Source organism: Aptenodytes forsteri, unplaced genomic scaffold, assembly GCF_000699145.1.
Source record: "Aptenodytes forsteri isolate BGI_AS27 unplaced genomic scaffold, ASM69914v1 Scaffold155, whole genome shotgun sequence".
Taxonomy (NCBI): domain Eukaryota; kingdom Metazoa; phylum Chordata; class Aves; order Sphenisciformes; family Spheniscidae; genus Aptenodytes; species Aptenodytes forsteri.
The window spans coordinates 7139012-7150997 of record NW_008794446.1 but is presented as its reverse complement, the minus strand read 5'-3'; the positions used below and the strand labels follow the sequence as shown (position 1 = coordinate 7150997).

At 44.2% G+C, this 11986-nt stretch overlaps 1 protein-coding gene across 1 annotated transcript in view; it reads right to left on the bottom strand.

Moving 5' to 3' along the window:
• FLT1 (fms related tyrosine kinase 1) overlaps positions 1–11986 on the bottom strand; it is a 101501-nt gene that overhangs the window by 15578 nt on the left and 73937 nt on the right. Inside the window, 5 exon segments of the mRNA XM_009290222.1 lie at positions 380–477; positions 895–1054; positions 2831–2919; positions 3681–3794; positions 6965–7069. Of these exon segments, the coding sequence (XP_009288497.1) occupies positions 380–477; positions 895–1054; positions 2831–2919; positions 3681–3794; positions 6965–7069 (566 nt within the window).

The following is an 11986-nucleotide window of genomic DNA, read 5'->3' as shown; positions in this document are numbered from 1 at the left end:
GTAAACAGTGGCAGTTCTTTTTTTAAAAAAAAAAAATTCCTAAGTCCAGAAAGCGAAAAATTTTTAAGCCCCTTGACATTTGCAGGGAAAGCGCTGATTCATTTGGAGCTCCCTAATATATGTTGAAATGAAGAAAAAACCCCACCACACCCAAAAGATCTTCCCTGAATGAATGAGCTTGACCCACTGCCTTCAGCCATGATCCTGTGTTTATGGACTATGGAGACTTGGATAAACACACCATTATATTTATAACGCCAAGAGGAAAACGGCTCTTCCTTTGGGAGCTCTCCCAAGGAAGGTGTCACTGAAATGTAGATATGATTTCACCTCTGAATTCCATCCTTCTGCAGGGAAAAATCCCCAGCACAAAACTCACCTTTCTGGAGGAGAGGAACTCCATGCCTCTGGCCACCTGAAAGCTGTAAGAGATCAGGTCCTCCATAGTGAGGGGCAACTTGTAGAGCTCATCAGCATCTGCGAAGGTGGAAAATGCGGTTTGTTACAAAGATCGCTCACAAAGCCGTTATTTTCCCCCTCTCTCATTGACCCTTTACTGCCATAAATTCAGTCTTCATAGAGTAGTATTCGAAGGTCAACCCACTGTCACTGGAAACAAAAATAGTGCTTGCTTTATACCCCGCGCTTTGGACGCTGCTGTGTTTTCCCCGAAGATAAGGAGCAGTCAGAAGAAACAATCACACATTTTCCTGTCAGATTTAGTAACCCTGGAAATAATCTTTTTTTAAATCTTCTACCCTCTGGACATGACCCTGTGAGCGTCTCCCACGGATGTTTATTAGGGTGATAAATGAGGAAAAAAATTTCAGGGATGCACAGTATGTTGTAAAAATATCACAGACCGTGTAGGGACAGGAAGGAATTAATACCTACCCTCCTCGTCCTCCTCCGCATCACTCAGACTTTTATCTTCCTGGAACCCAGAGCTTGCAAAGCTCTCGCTGCTGGTGACACTGGCCAGCCTTTGTTTTTTGCCTTCCACTGGCTCAATATCCTTTTTCTCTTTCATTGGCTCTCCTTGCAGAGAGGAGTCCTTCAAACAGACAGAGGAGAAGAAGTGCTACATCAGAGCGATGGAGGGGGTGGGAGAGGAACCAAGTCAGACTTCTGTTGCCTTTCTGCCGGGAGAAAATGCTGGTCTGTGACACGTGCAGTCACGTCTCCCACGGGTGTGGGTGTTGGTGGCAGGGCTGTGCTCCACCAAGCTTGCCATCCCCAGAGGGCAGAAACATGGTGGCTTGGGAGCACCAGCACACGATTTTGGGGCAACCCGGGTGGTGGGCTACCTCTGATGTGGTGAGGATTTGCAGGGTCCATGGATGGACAAGTCTGCTGGGCTGTGGCTCATCTCAGCCTGAAATGAGACATCTGAAAGGACCTATTTCTCTACGGTAGCCAGAGAAGGAGCATGGTGGGATGAGTTGAGAAGGATGTGCCCACAGTACAGGTGTCCCAGCCCTCTCAAAATAAAGCGTCAGCTTTTCATCCCAGGCTGCTTAAGGCACCTGCCTCTATGTCCCTGCACAGTGCTTGGCATGGGGCTGTAAGCCCTTCCAACGAGGAGCAAGGGCACTTTGTGTTTGAAATACAGCTGCTTTTGGAAGCGACTGCCTCTCTTCCCCAATGCCTTTATCCAATGCTTTCATGTTATGGTCAATGATGGTTTAATGGGACACATGCAACACTGCTTGGAAAATGCTTCCCCGCTGCTACCCAGAGAGCAGCCTAGCCACCTGGCCGTGCTCTTGCCCCCTCTCTTCTTTCCTCTTGTCCTGTGACATGCTGGTACAGAGCCGGGCTCCCTCCCTCCCTCCCGGGCACCCTTCCCAGGGATGCCGGAGCACGGAGTCTGGGCAGGCTCCTCACCAGGGGGGATGTGAGCGACTCCCCCCAGGGTGGACTCCACACAGCCATGCTCCCTGCTGAGCCTCCTATGCCAGCAATTGCACGTTGGAGGAAGCAGCTGCTGTGTTTCATGCAGAGTCCAACATGGATGGCCTTGGGAACAGAGACTCAGCCGAAGCCCTTTGTAGGGGGAGGTCCTCTCGAGCATGCCCTCCCGTAGACCCCTCCCAAAAAACCCCTGAGATGCTGCTGAGCTTTTGCCACAGCGGAGTGGGGTTTTTGAGGACTGCTGTTTTGGGTCCAGGGTCCTAAATCCCACTTCAGAGCCCTTAATCCTTTGGGGGATTTTGCTGAAAGAGCACAAGCAGGGATATGGTGGGCACTTTGGGTTCGGGTTTGTAATAAGAAACATGACGTGAATTTGATTCAGAGGGCTGTGGGGTGTAAGGACAAGACTCTAATCTCTTTTCCTCTTGATAGCCCTTCTCCTCACACAATAAGAAGATTACTTGCAAATCTCTGAACATTAGGGTGTCTTGGAACATGAGCTTTAAATGACATTATCTCGGTTGTGTTCCCAGCAGTACCGAAATCAGTGGGCAAAACCACTTCCTTCGGCTTCGCTGACACCAGCCTCTGAAGTGACCCCAAGCTCAGCAGGAATGGGTTCAGCAGCAGCAGGACAAGAGCATGTGGGGACACTTTGGATAAGATTCGCTTCCTCTCGCTGTAGATGGCTCCATCCAAATTACTCACAGCAGTCTCCTTGCACAGTTAGGGGAGAAAAATGAGCACAGCACATCCCACACCAAACATTAAAACAGGTCAGGTGAACTGCACTCAAAAGCAGTTTCTCTCCTTTGATAGAAGAGAGTCTAAGCAGACTAACTCAGAGGCTGACATCTACATTACCGACACTTACATTAGGTAAGATGAACCCTACCAGAGGCATCTGCCTCCTCACCTTGTTGGGGCAGAAAAAGTTCCTCTTGCTCTTCAGGTAGTTTGATAAATTCCCATACTTGCAGTATTCAACAATCACCATCAGAGGCCCTGGGCAAAAGGAAAGTGCATTTTTAGCAGCATAAAGCAATACAAGGGGTCGTCAGTTCTGAGAAGAATGGTCTTTCATGCCCGTAGCTATAACTTGAGTCCAGAATAACTAACAGTATGTCCTAATGAAGTAGAAGGCTGCCTGAAGGACACTGGACATGTTAGCAAAACAACGCTGTTTCTGGAAATTAGGGAAGGGCTTAATTTTTGAAAGCTGGGTCATGAACCTGGCTTCTGAGGAACCCTCTGTTTCCTCTTAAGGCAATCTGCGTTCAGACAGGAGTCCCGCAGCCCACACACGCTTGTTGAACTAAAATAGGTAACATATCTAAAACAAACGAACGCTCATACTGGCCCTTTGATTTTCTTAGTGGAGTATCGTGAAGGATTTTACAACAGTTGCCTTGTGATTTATTGTTCAGGGCCAACAGCCGATATCCCCTGTTCCCAGCCTTTCCAGATCATGTTTAACTTGAGCTTGAGCAGTGAAGTGAGTGAGAGAAAGAACAACAAGTGGCATGGTCCTAAATTCACACCTCTCATGTTAATACTAAAAGAAAGTTTAAGTAGAGAAAATGTTTAATCACTTCATTAAATGACTAAAAATCTGTTTTTCTCTTCCTCTTTTTTTCACCAACCACAGGATGAGCTCAAATATTTCAAGTTAATAACTTGACCTCTGGATGAAAAAGGACACGGCCAACTGACTGTTACTGGGAGGTGATCCAAACCCATTATCAGTGCAGTGCAGGTTTTTTTACCTCCATTTTTTGTGCAAGCTCCCAACAAATTCACAATATTGAGATGATGACCAATGTGGATCAGGATTTTCAGCTCAGTCATCAGTGCCTTGTACTCACTTGCTGTGGCCCCTTCTGTAAATGCAAAATAAAGTCAATGTGAAATGGCAAAGAACTGGTCCTGCTGAGCTTTAGCACTTCTTGTTACTTTCCATTGAAATAACATCCATTACTGGATGTACTTCATGTGTTGATGTTCTTTGACTATTCCTCCTTGCTCAGCATCCTCTTACTCGCAATAAAACCCATAAAAAGAGTTAGGCACTCAACTTCCTCCCAGTAGACCCTGTTATATTTAAAACCGAGAGAAATTTTTTACACATGAATAGTTTTGTTGTTTCAGCCAAAACCTGAAAGAACAAATAAAAAGCGATTTCAAGACTATAATTAACTCTATCTAGAATAAGTTTCAGCTGACCTGACTTCAGCCATCTAAGGGTTATGTACTAGCCTGAACTAACCAACGTCTCAAGGAGTCAGTGGCAAGAGCAAAGTATTTCCAGAAGCTGATGCAGCCATCAGCTTTAGCCATCTGTGTAGGGAAGAGATGAACCACCCTTCGGGGATGATTGTTTGGTTCTGTTCATTATAGAGGAAGCCTAGAGTATTAAGACAGACCAGGGAAGTAAATTTCAAATGGTTAAATTTAGGTGACTGCTTCTCACCCTTATTGGTTATGATCAATATTAATAATAATAGTAATAGTAATGATATAAGAAATCCCACAACTAAACCCAAAAGATTCTCTTTAGTGTTGAGTGAAACTTTTAATTCCCTCCAAGCAAATTTTTTCTGCAGAATTTTGTTTTGGTAAGAAAACAAGAAAAAACATATTACTTCGTGTAGACCCAAAAGGACTTCTTCAGTTTAGTGACACCAAGAGTAAGAATAGTCCAGTGGAAAGAACCTAGAGCTAGGTCTTAAAGGGCTTGGTTTCAACATCTGAATGGAAACAGATTTTCTCGGTGGTCCCACACAAAACTTGTCATTTACCCAGTAACCCACTATTTATCTGTATAGGTGGTGACACTTTCCCTCCACCTCATGGGAATTCTGCAAGGACAAAGCCCATGAATGACTGCAAAGTTCCTGGATAATCTAGTGAGGACACAAGGAATGGGGCAGATCTCCCCTAACTTTACGTGTCCATAGTGAGGATGCCTACAGAGGATCTAGTCACCACAGGCTCTCTTCATAGTCAGCGGAGCTAAACAAGCGCTCAGCTCACCATATGCAGGGATCTGCCTTAGGATGGGATGAACTGTTGTTTCTGACCACTGACAATAAAGGGAATCTGAGTGACTAACTCAGATACAAACATCTGCCTTGCACACACACACATGAATCCCACCATGAAGACTTCTTGTAGCTGCCGTCTGCTCCCATCTATTCCAGGAGCAACCTCTGCTGCCTTGATGGTGCTGGCTGGCACAAGAAGCCTGCTGCTGTACATAACAAAATGTTGAATCTGGCAGACCACTCTGCCAGCACATATGTCTGCATGTTGGCAAAACAGCTCAGTTAATCAGGGGTCAGGCGGTGACCCAGGTGACAGGCCATCCACTGAAACCAGTGACACAGATGGCTATTGGCCCACTGCTGCAGAAGGTCTGGACAGGGACCAAAGCTTTGGCTTCCTCCCATTTTCCAGACGTGCTTGCTGCAGGGAAGTTGTTCATTTGGCGCTAGCCAACAGGGTATTTCTGTGCTTCTGCAGCAAGAGAGAGGAGAAAGGTTTGCAACCCTCTCAGCTGCAAATTCCCTCCTTGGGGATGATCCTGGATGTCACAGCAGCACGTACCACCCCCTGCTAAAGCATTTGATACTATATTGCAGAGCAAGCCTATTGAGGACAATATCAAGAGGGCACACCCTACGTGGAGTACAGCTGCCAGGTCATTGCTGGCAAGAAATAGAAGCTATTTCAGGTTGAGTGTTGCAGGGACAGACTGTAGGTCCGAAAGTATTGCACATGCCCCTCCAAGGGCTGGAAGTAACATGTACAGATCTCCTGATAACTGATAAGCAAGTATGCAGCTGTGAAGCTAGGAGTCACTGGGTAAGAGGGATGTATTCAAACTATGCCTGAACAGAGCCAACTGAGAACATCAAGGATCCAAGCCTTACTGGCAGAACAGGGAATGTGTCCTGGCAAAGAATGACACTGAAAAGGATTCGAGGATTAAGACAGATAAGCAATGCAGCATAAGCTCCCAGGGCAATGCAAAACAAAAGCCTGATACGATCCTTAGATATGTAAACAAGGGAAAGGTAAATACATAGGAAAGGATGCCACCAGAACTCTGGGTTAGGGAATTCAGCCACGGCTGCTGCAGGCCACTGCTGAATATCATCCTGCCTGCTAACTTCCCAAGCGCCCTCTTCAAATTGATGAGGGTCTTTGTCCTTTCTGCTCCAATGAGAAAAGCGGCAGTGAATAGCTGGGAGATGATTTCACTTTGGGAAGAGCGCTGGTGTATGAAGAGCGCTGGCAAATCCATTGCACACCCTGGGTGTCAGCGTCCTAAGCACCATGTGATGAGCCTGCAGACAGTTCAGAGAGGACACACCTGTACAACAACTCCAAGATTTAAACAGCTCAATCTGTTTAGCCTAATAAAAGGGCCTTCATGAAGAAAAATAATTATATAATCTAATGCAGAAGGTTAGAATGAGAGGTGGAAGACAGACAGATGCAAATGAGACTTAAGGCACCTGTTTTTAACAATGAGATGATTAAATATTGAAAGTAATGACCAAGGAGAATACAAAAGCTTCCACCTGAGTGTCTTCGCATCAAGGTGAATGCCTTGTGCTTTAGCTAAATTTCATTTACGGTGTTCAGTACAGGGTCAGTCTAGCATAATGGTACAACGTAGGGTATGCAGGAAATATAATTGCCCCTTCCGATCCTACAAAAATGACTCTTTCATTCTTTCTGGCATTTGAAGTAGTGGAACTAGATTTAAAACAAAAATAGGTCATCAGGTTCTCACTGCATCTGAAACTTTCTCCTGTATCCTGTCACCATTTATCACCCTTTTTACTGTGAATGCAATTTTTATTTCATAGTTCTGCCATTTCACTTGTGATGGACCTGAAACTTGGTGTGCACATTTTGGAGGCTTCAGAGAGTTATTGGTGGGGGGGTGACATCACACACACTTGCTTTCTACAGAATCGTATGAAAAGTGGGACACCATATAAGGCATCATTTTTTCCATCCCAGCTTTGCAGCAGGATACCTTTCAGCATTTTCACAGCAACTATTCTGCATGTTGGTGATTTCTTAATTCCAAAAGCAGATGCTTGTACCACCTTTCCAAAAGCTCCATGTCCAAGAGACTTTCCTGTAGAGAAAATAAATTGGAGAGATACATTCTGGTAAAAAAGAAAGCTTGTTAGCAAATGGCTTCATAGATAATGAATTGAAAAGTGTGCTTTACAATGAGTCCCACACGTATATTCCCAACATATAGGTGTTTTAGGGTTTTTGGTTTGTTTGTTTGGTGTTTTTTTTAGAGCAAGCAGATGAACAAGAAGACAGAGTTATTGGAGGGAATAAGTGATAGGATTGAAAATGATGCTAAATGAATGCAACCATTCAGTGGAGGTACACTGGCTTCTGACTCAGTTTTTTCAGTCTAGCTCTGCCAGCAGAAAGAAGGATTTGCTCCTCTTTTCCCTGAGCACACTGCACCATGCAGTGGGCTGTGACACTGCTACTTATGTCCACAACACCACAGGGCCTTAGCCTAAACTCACACACACATGCAGTTTGACATGCATGAGATGCAGCTTGACACAGACTTTGGTAATTTTTACAAATGAAATTCTTCCTTCTCAAACAAGGTGCCTTAAAATTATCTTCATTCCAGGGAGGCAGCAGCAACTTTGCATTGCAACCCTTGGAGTACATGCACAACCCCCTGATGCTTTTCCCTAGCAAGCCCTTGTAGGTTGAGATCATGGAGTGGTGAGAAGGTGCAAATCTGTGCAAATGAGACCTTTACATTTGCAAAATGAGGTCTGGGGGGATTCAGTGAGAGGGGACTTGGAGTGACAAATGATGGGTTTGCTCATGGTGGGTAGGATGCTTCCAGGTGGCCAAGGGCAGACATTTGTGCTGTGGTATCATCATCGTGCTGCTACTGAGCAGACCCCAGGAGAAGCACCCAGAGGTCCTTGAGAGAAATCAGTGGGCATCAATAAAATTCTCCAGCCGTAGAAGCTGAGTGTCCTCGTCCTTCATGTTCAGAACCAGGTAAGACTCCAAGGGTACTGTTATAACTTTTCTAAAGTTCATAACATTTTATGCCAATCTTATGATCTTCACAGCCTCCTTCATGATTTATTACTGTTTGAAGCAGGGAGTATTGACCACCTCTTTGACAACACGCTCACATGGACAGGCCTGGCTGCCTCTGCCCTGTTCAAGTGGCTGGCAGAGTTTTGATCAGAGAGATCTTGTCAGCGTATCAGCTAGCAATAAATTTTATTTCCAAGTAACTATTTTCAGATTGTATTTGTGCTTCGCCTTCAGCAGAACCCAGGCACCTAAGTGGCTAGCAAGAGTATAATAGCAGGCTTTGCGGTGTAGAAGAGAAAAGGAGAGAATAAAGGCCAGCTTTTCATACAAAAGCAAAGGATAACATGTGCCATATATTTATTTCTCAGATATGCACTTGTGACATAGCCATCTCCAAAGAACAATTTCCTTTTTCTATGATGGGCATTTGTTTGACTAGCTCTCACTTGGACATCTACCTTGTTGATATCTAAAGCTAAGTGAGAGATGTATCCCACCCAGACACTCGCAGGCAGAGAAAAAGAGCTGCTGTCAGTTCTAAATTAAATTAAATAGATACTACCTTTTATATTTGTATCACATTTCTAAACTGTAATTCTCAGTATGTCTGTCAGTAGAAGCAAACAGCATATGTTATCAAAGCAATGGAAACATGAAGTGGAATATGCTAAACCAAAAAAACCCCAGAAATTTATTTCCCCCCTAGATGTGCAAAAGTGTTGCTTTTTTTTACAGCAAATAAAACCCATGAAGAACTTAAGCATCAACAGACTGAGCCTTGGTACGTGAAGGGCTTAGAGTTTGACACACAAATAGAAGTGAATCACTGTATATCTTTGAAAATCCAGTCATCTTCTTTTTCAGTTACTGCATATCGCAGATGTGTAAGGGAAGGAACATTAAGACTAAGGTCTCATTTTCTTGGTGAACTGATGTTCCTAGTCCTTAATGTATTGACTGTTCATGGTTTCTATAAGAAGAAGTTGCAGTCTGAGGTCCTATAAAACCCATCGTACCTTAGTTTAATCCATAGCTTTAATCTGTTTCCATCACTGTTAACTCACTTCCCACATTGAGATAACCTACTTAGTCACCACTTGGAAAACATACCAGTTAGCTCATAAAGCTACACAAAGCTGCTAACCTTTCATAAAGGAGAATGAGCACTGGAAACAACACTTCCTTCTCTAAACAACGATTGTGATTTAATGGGAAACTGTAATAACACTTGATGTATTAGTCTTTGTTGCTCTGCTATTGTTTGTACCGTGTAGTGTAGTGTGTAGTAGTGTTAAATGTTAGCGCAGAATAGGGCTGCTCTAACTTTTCAGTGTGTAGATAGAACTCCACAGTTTAGTACGTAGATTGTGTCCATGACTCTAACAGATTGCTCTTGCAAAAGCTCCTTACGTTGACACACAAAGTAATTACAAAATTATTAAACGGAGCAATTAAACAGAAGAATGTTAAGATGCCCAACCATCTGAGCAGTCAACTTGTCACAGCCCTCAAGCAGCTACACTAGCCACGTCTGGGATAATGCTCAGGTATGAAATGTTGCATTTACATCTAGACCATGGAAGCAAAATGCTCTGCTTAAATTTTCTGCACTTGACTTTGGTTTCCTGGGGCAATTCAGAACCCATTAAAGTGAACATACCCCTCAGTCAAGGAGTTTTGGATCAGGAGGTTTCCATTGCAGTCCCATTTTAGCAGGGTCCTTCAAGCATGAGTCGCTGGACTGGGGCATCAGCAAAAAGCACTTGCAGACACCGCTGTCCATGTATGTGGGAAGGCAGAGGCTCAAAGGTGTGTTCGTTTCTTAGGTCCTTTGCTGCAGTTTGTGTAATCTGGGTTTTCCCCAGATGCGGCTTCGTATTTTCCATTATGTTACGTACGACAGCTCTGCACGTGAAGGAGAATGGAAAGCTCTCTGCTCGGTGCCAGTGCTGTGGGCTTGCAGTGCACAGGAGGGAGCGGGGCTCAGGAAACCATCTACCACTGGCGTGTTTGACATAGCACCGGAGCCATGTGGCAACACTCCCTCGGGGTCCTGCACCACAACGTCAGCAGTGTGTGACCTCTCATAGATTAGGAAGGTCAAGGCCAAGAGTAAGGTGAGAAATGCATGATAGCTCAACACTTATGCTGGACGGCAACATTATCGCTGAGCACGCTGACAGTGATTTATAGCACCAGCATTTTTCTGCTTAATGAAAAGATGACATTTTGCTCTCAGTCAGACTAATCTATACTGAATGTTGATTATCCTGACTTCAGCGGTGCCTGTGTGAAATGTTCTGTAACACCTGTAGCTCTTAAAGATGAAGGGGGAGTCCTGTTATATAAGCATTGCATCACAGCCCTTGGCTGTATGTACGCGTGTTGGAGGAACACATAGCAAAGGAGATGTGGGCTGAAAGGAAAGACTTATTTGCAAAAGTTACAATAAATACGTATCCTGGAGGATAAGTAGGTGGAAAGAGAAAAACAGACATATCTGATGCTGGAAGGAGTTGCATTTCTAAGTAAAAATATTTTTAAAAAAACATAGAAGCACATTTTGTGTTTGTGAGACACTAATCCTCAGAGACTGCCAAGGTTACTCAAAGACTGAGCCAACTGCCATGTAAGCAGGACTTGCACTGAGCTAATCTAGCATACTGCACATACCCAACTTCTCCAAATCTGGTTCTCATTCATTGTCAGCATTCTTTATTTGTTTACACCAGCTCTTCCACTTTTAACTCATTCTCTGGTCATCATTCCTTACCTCCAGACTCCAAACACCAACCCTGCAAGACATGGGTTTTTTTCTTGGTGTTTACATTCCATTTCTGCTTGATTCTTTCCATGGGATTTACACACCAATAAAGCATCGCATAGACCAGCGATCACATCGTCTGCACAGCAAGCTCTTGGTCCGTCATTGTAAGGAAACTATTTGAAGATTGAAGACACTCCAGCAGAAGGTTATGTTTCAGCATTCCCAGAATTGTGTATGACAATTATAAATCACTAGCAATATATTTCAGCTGTGCTTATCCACATCTGGTCACCTTGTGACTTCTAGCAGGCGAATTAAGTGTGATCCTAATTGTATGCATGTTTTAATCACCCTCTGTCCCTGATCCCTGGAAAACAGAAGGAATCTGTTACAGCTCCTAGCTAAAATGCAGGGATTTTCTAGCGCTCGCTGTAGGACAAATCAAATGCATGCCTGAAAGAACAAACAGCACTATAGCAACAGGCTGAGCTTATCAGTGATATTTTAATGTTGACCCTCTTGCTAAAATCTGTGTGGTTTCTGGAGGGATTCCTCATCTTCAAAATCTGGTTCCTACCCTCCTGCCCTCCTCATCAGCCCCACACTAGGCTAAGCAAGTAAGGAACGCTCCCAAACCCATGCCTTTCCCTGGGGCATCTGTAGCTGAGCTAGCTGCAGGCTCAGTTTCCCTACATATTTATTTATTTGTGTGTGGACTCGTGTCATATACTTGCACTTTATGGTGCACCGACAAGAATGTTTATAAATCTGCAGCACAGAAGGAAAACAGGGAGAGTGTGCTGGAGAGAAAAGGAAAGGGAGAAACAGGGAGAGGTACAGGGTGGAGTGTGGGGACCCGTTTCTGCATAGGTTTTTTGCCATATGAGCACACAACCAGGTTACAAGGGAAGGAAATTACAGTAAATGCCAAAGGTCAGTCTCCTGAATCTAGAGAGAGAAGCATCCAAGTCAGCAGTCTGATTGGGAAGCCTTCAGTTGCCCTGTTTTTATCTCATGTTTTAAGTAAATCAGTCTGCAAAAAACAGAGCGCAGCATTATTGCCTGTATTTTAGTTTTCCTACCTGGGGTCAAAATATACATATGGAAAGTCAGGTAGACACAGTCAGTGAGTCCTAAATAGAATCGTAGAATCATAGAATAATTTGGGTTGGAAGGGACCCTAAAGGTCAA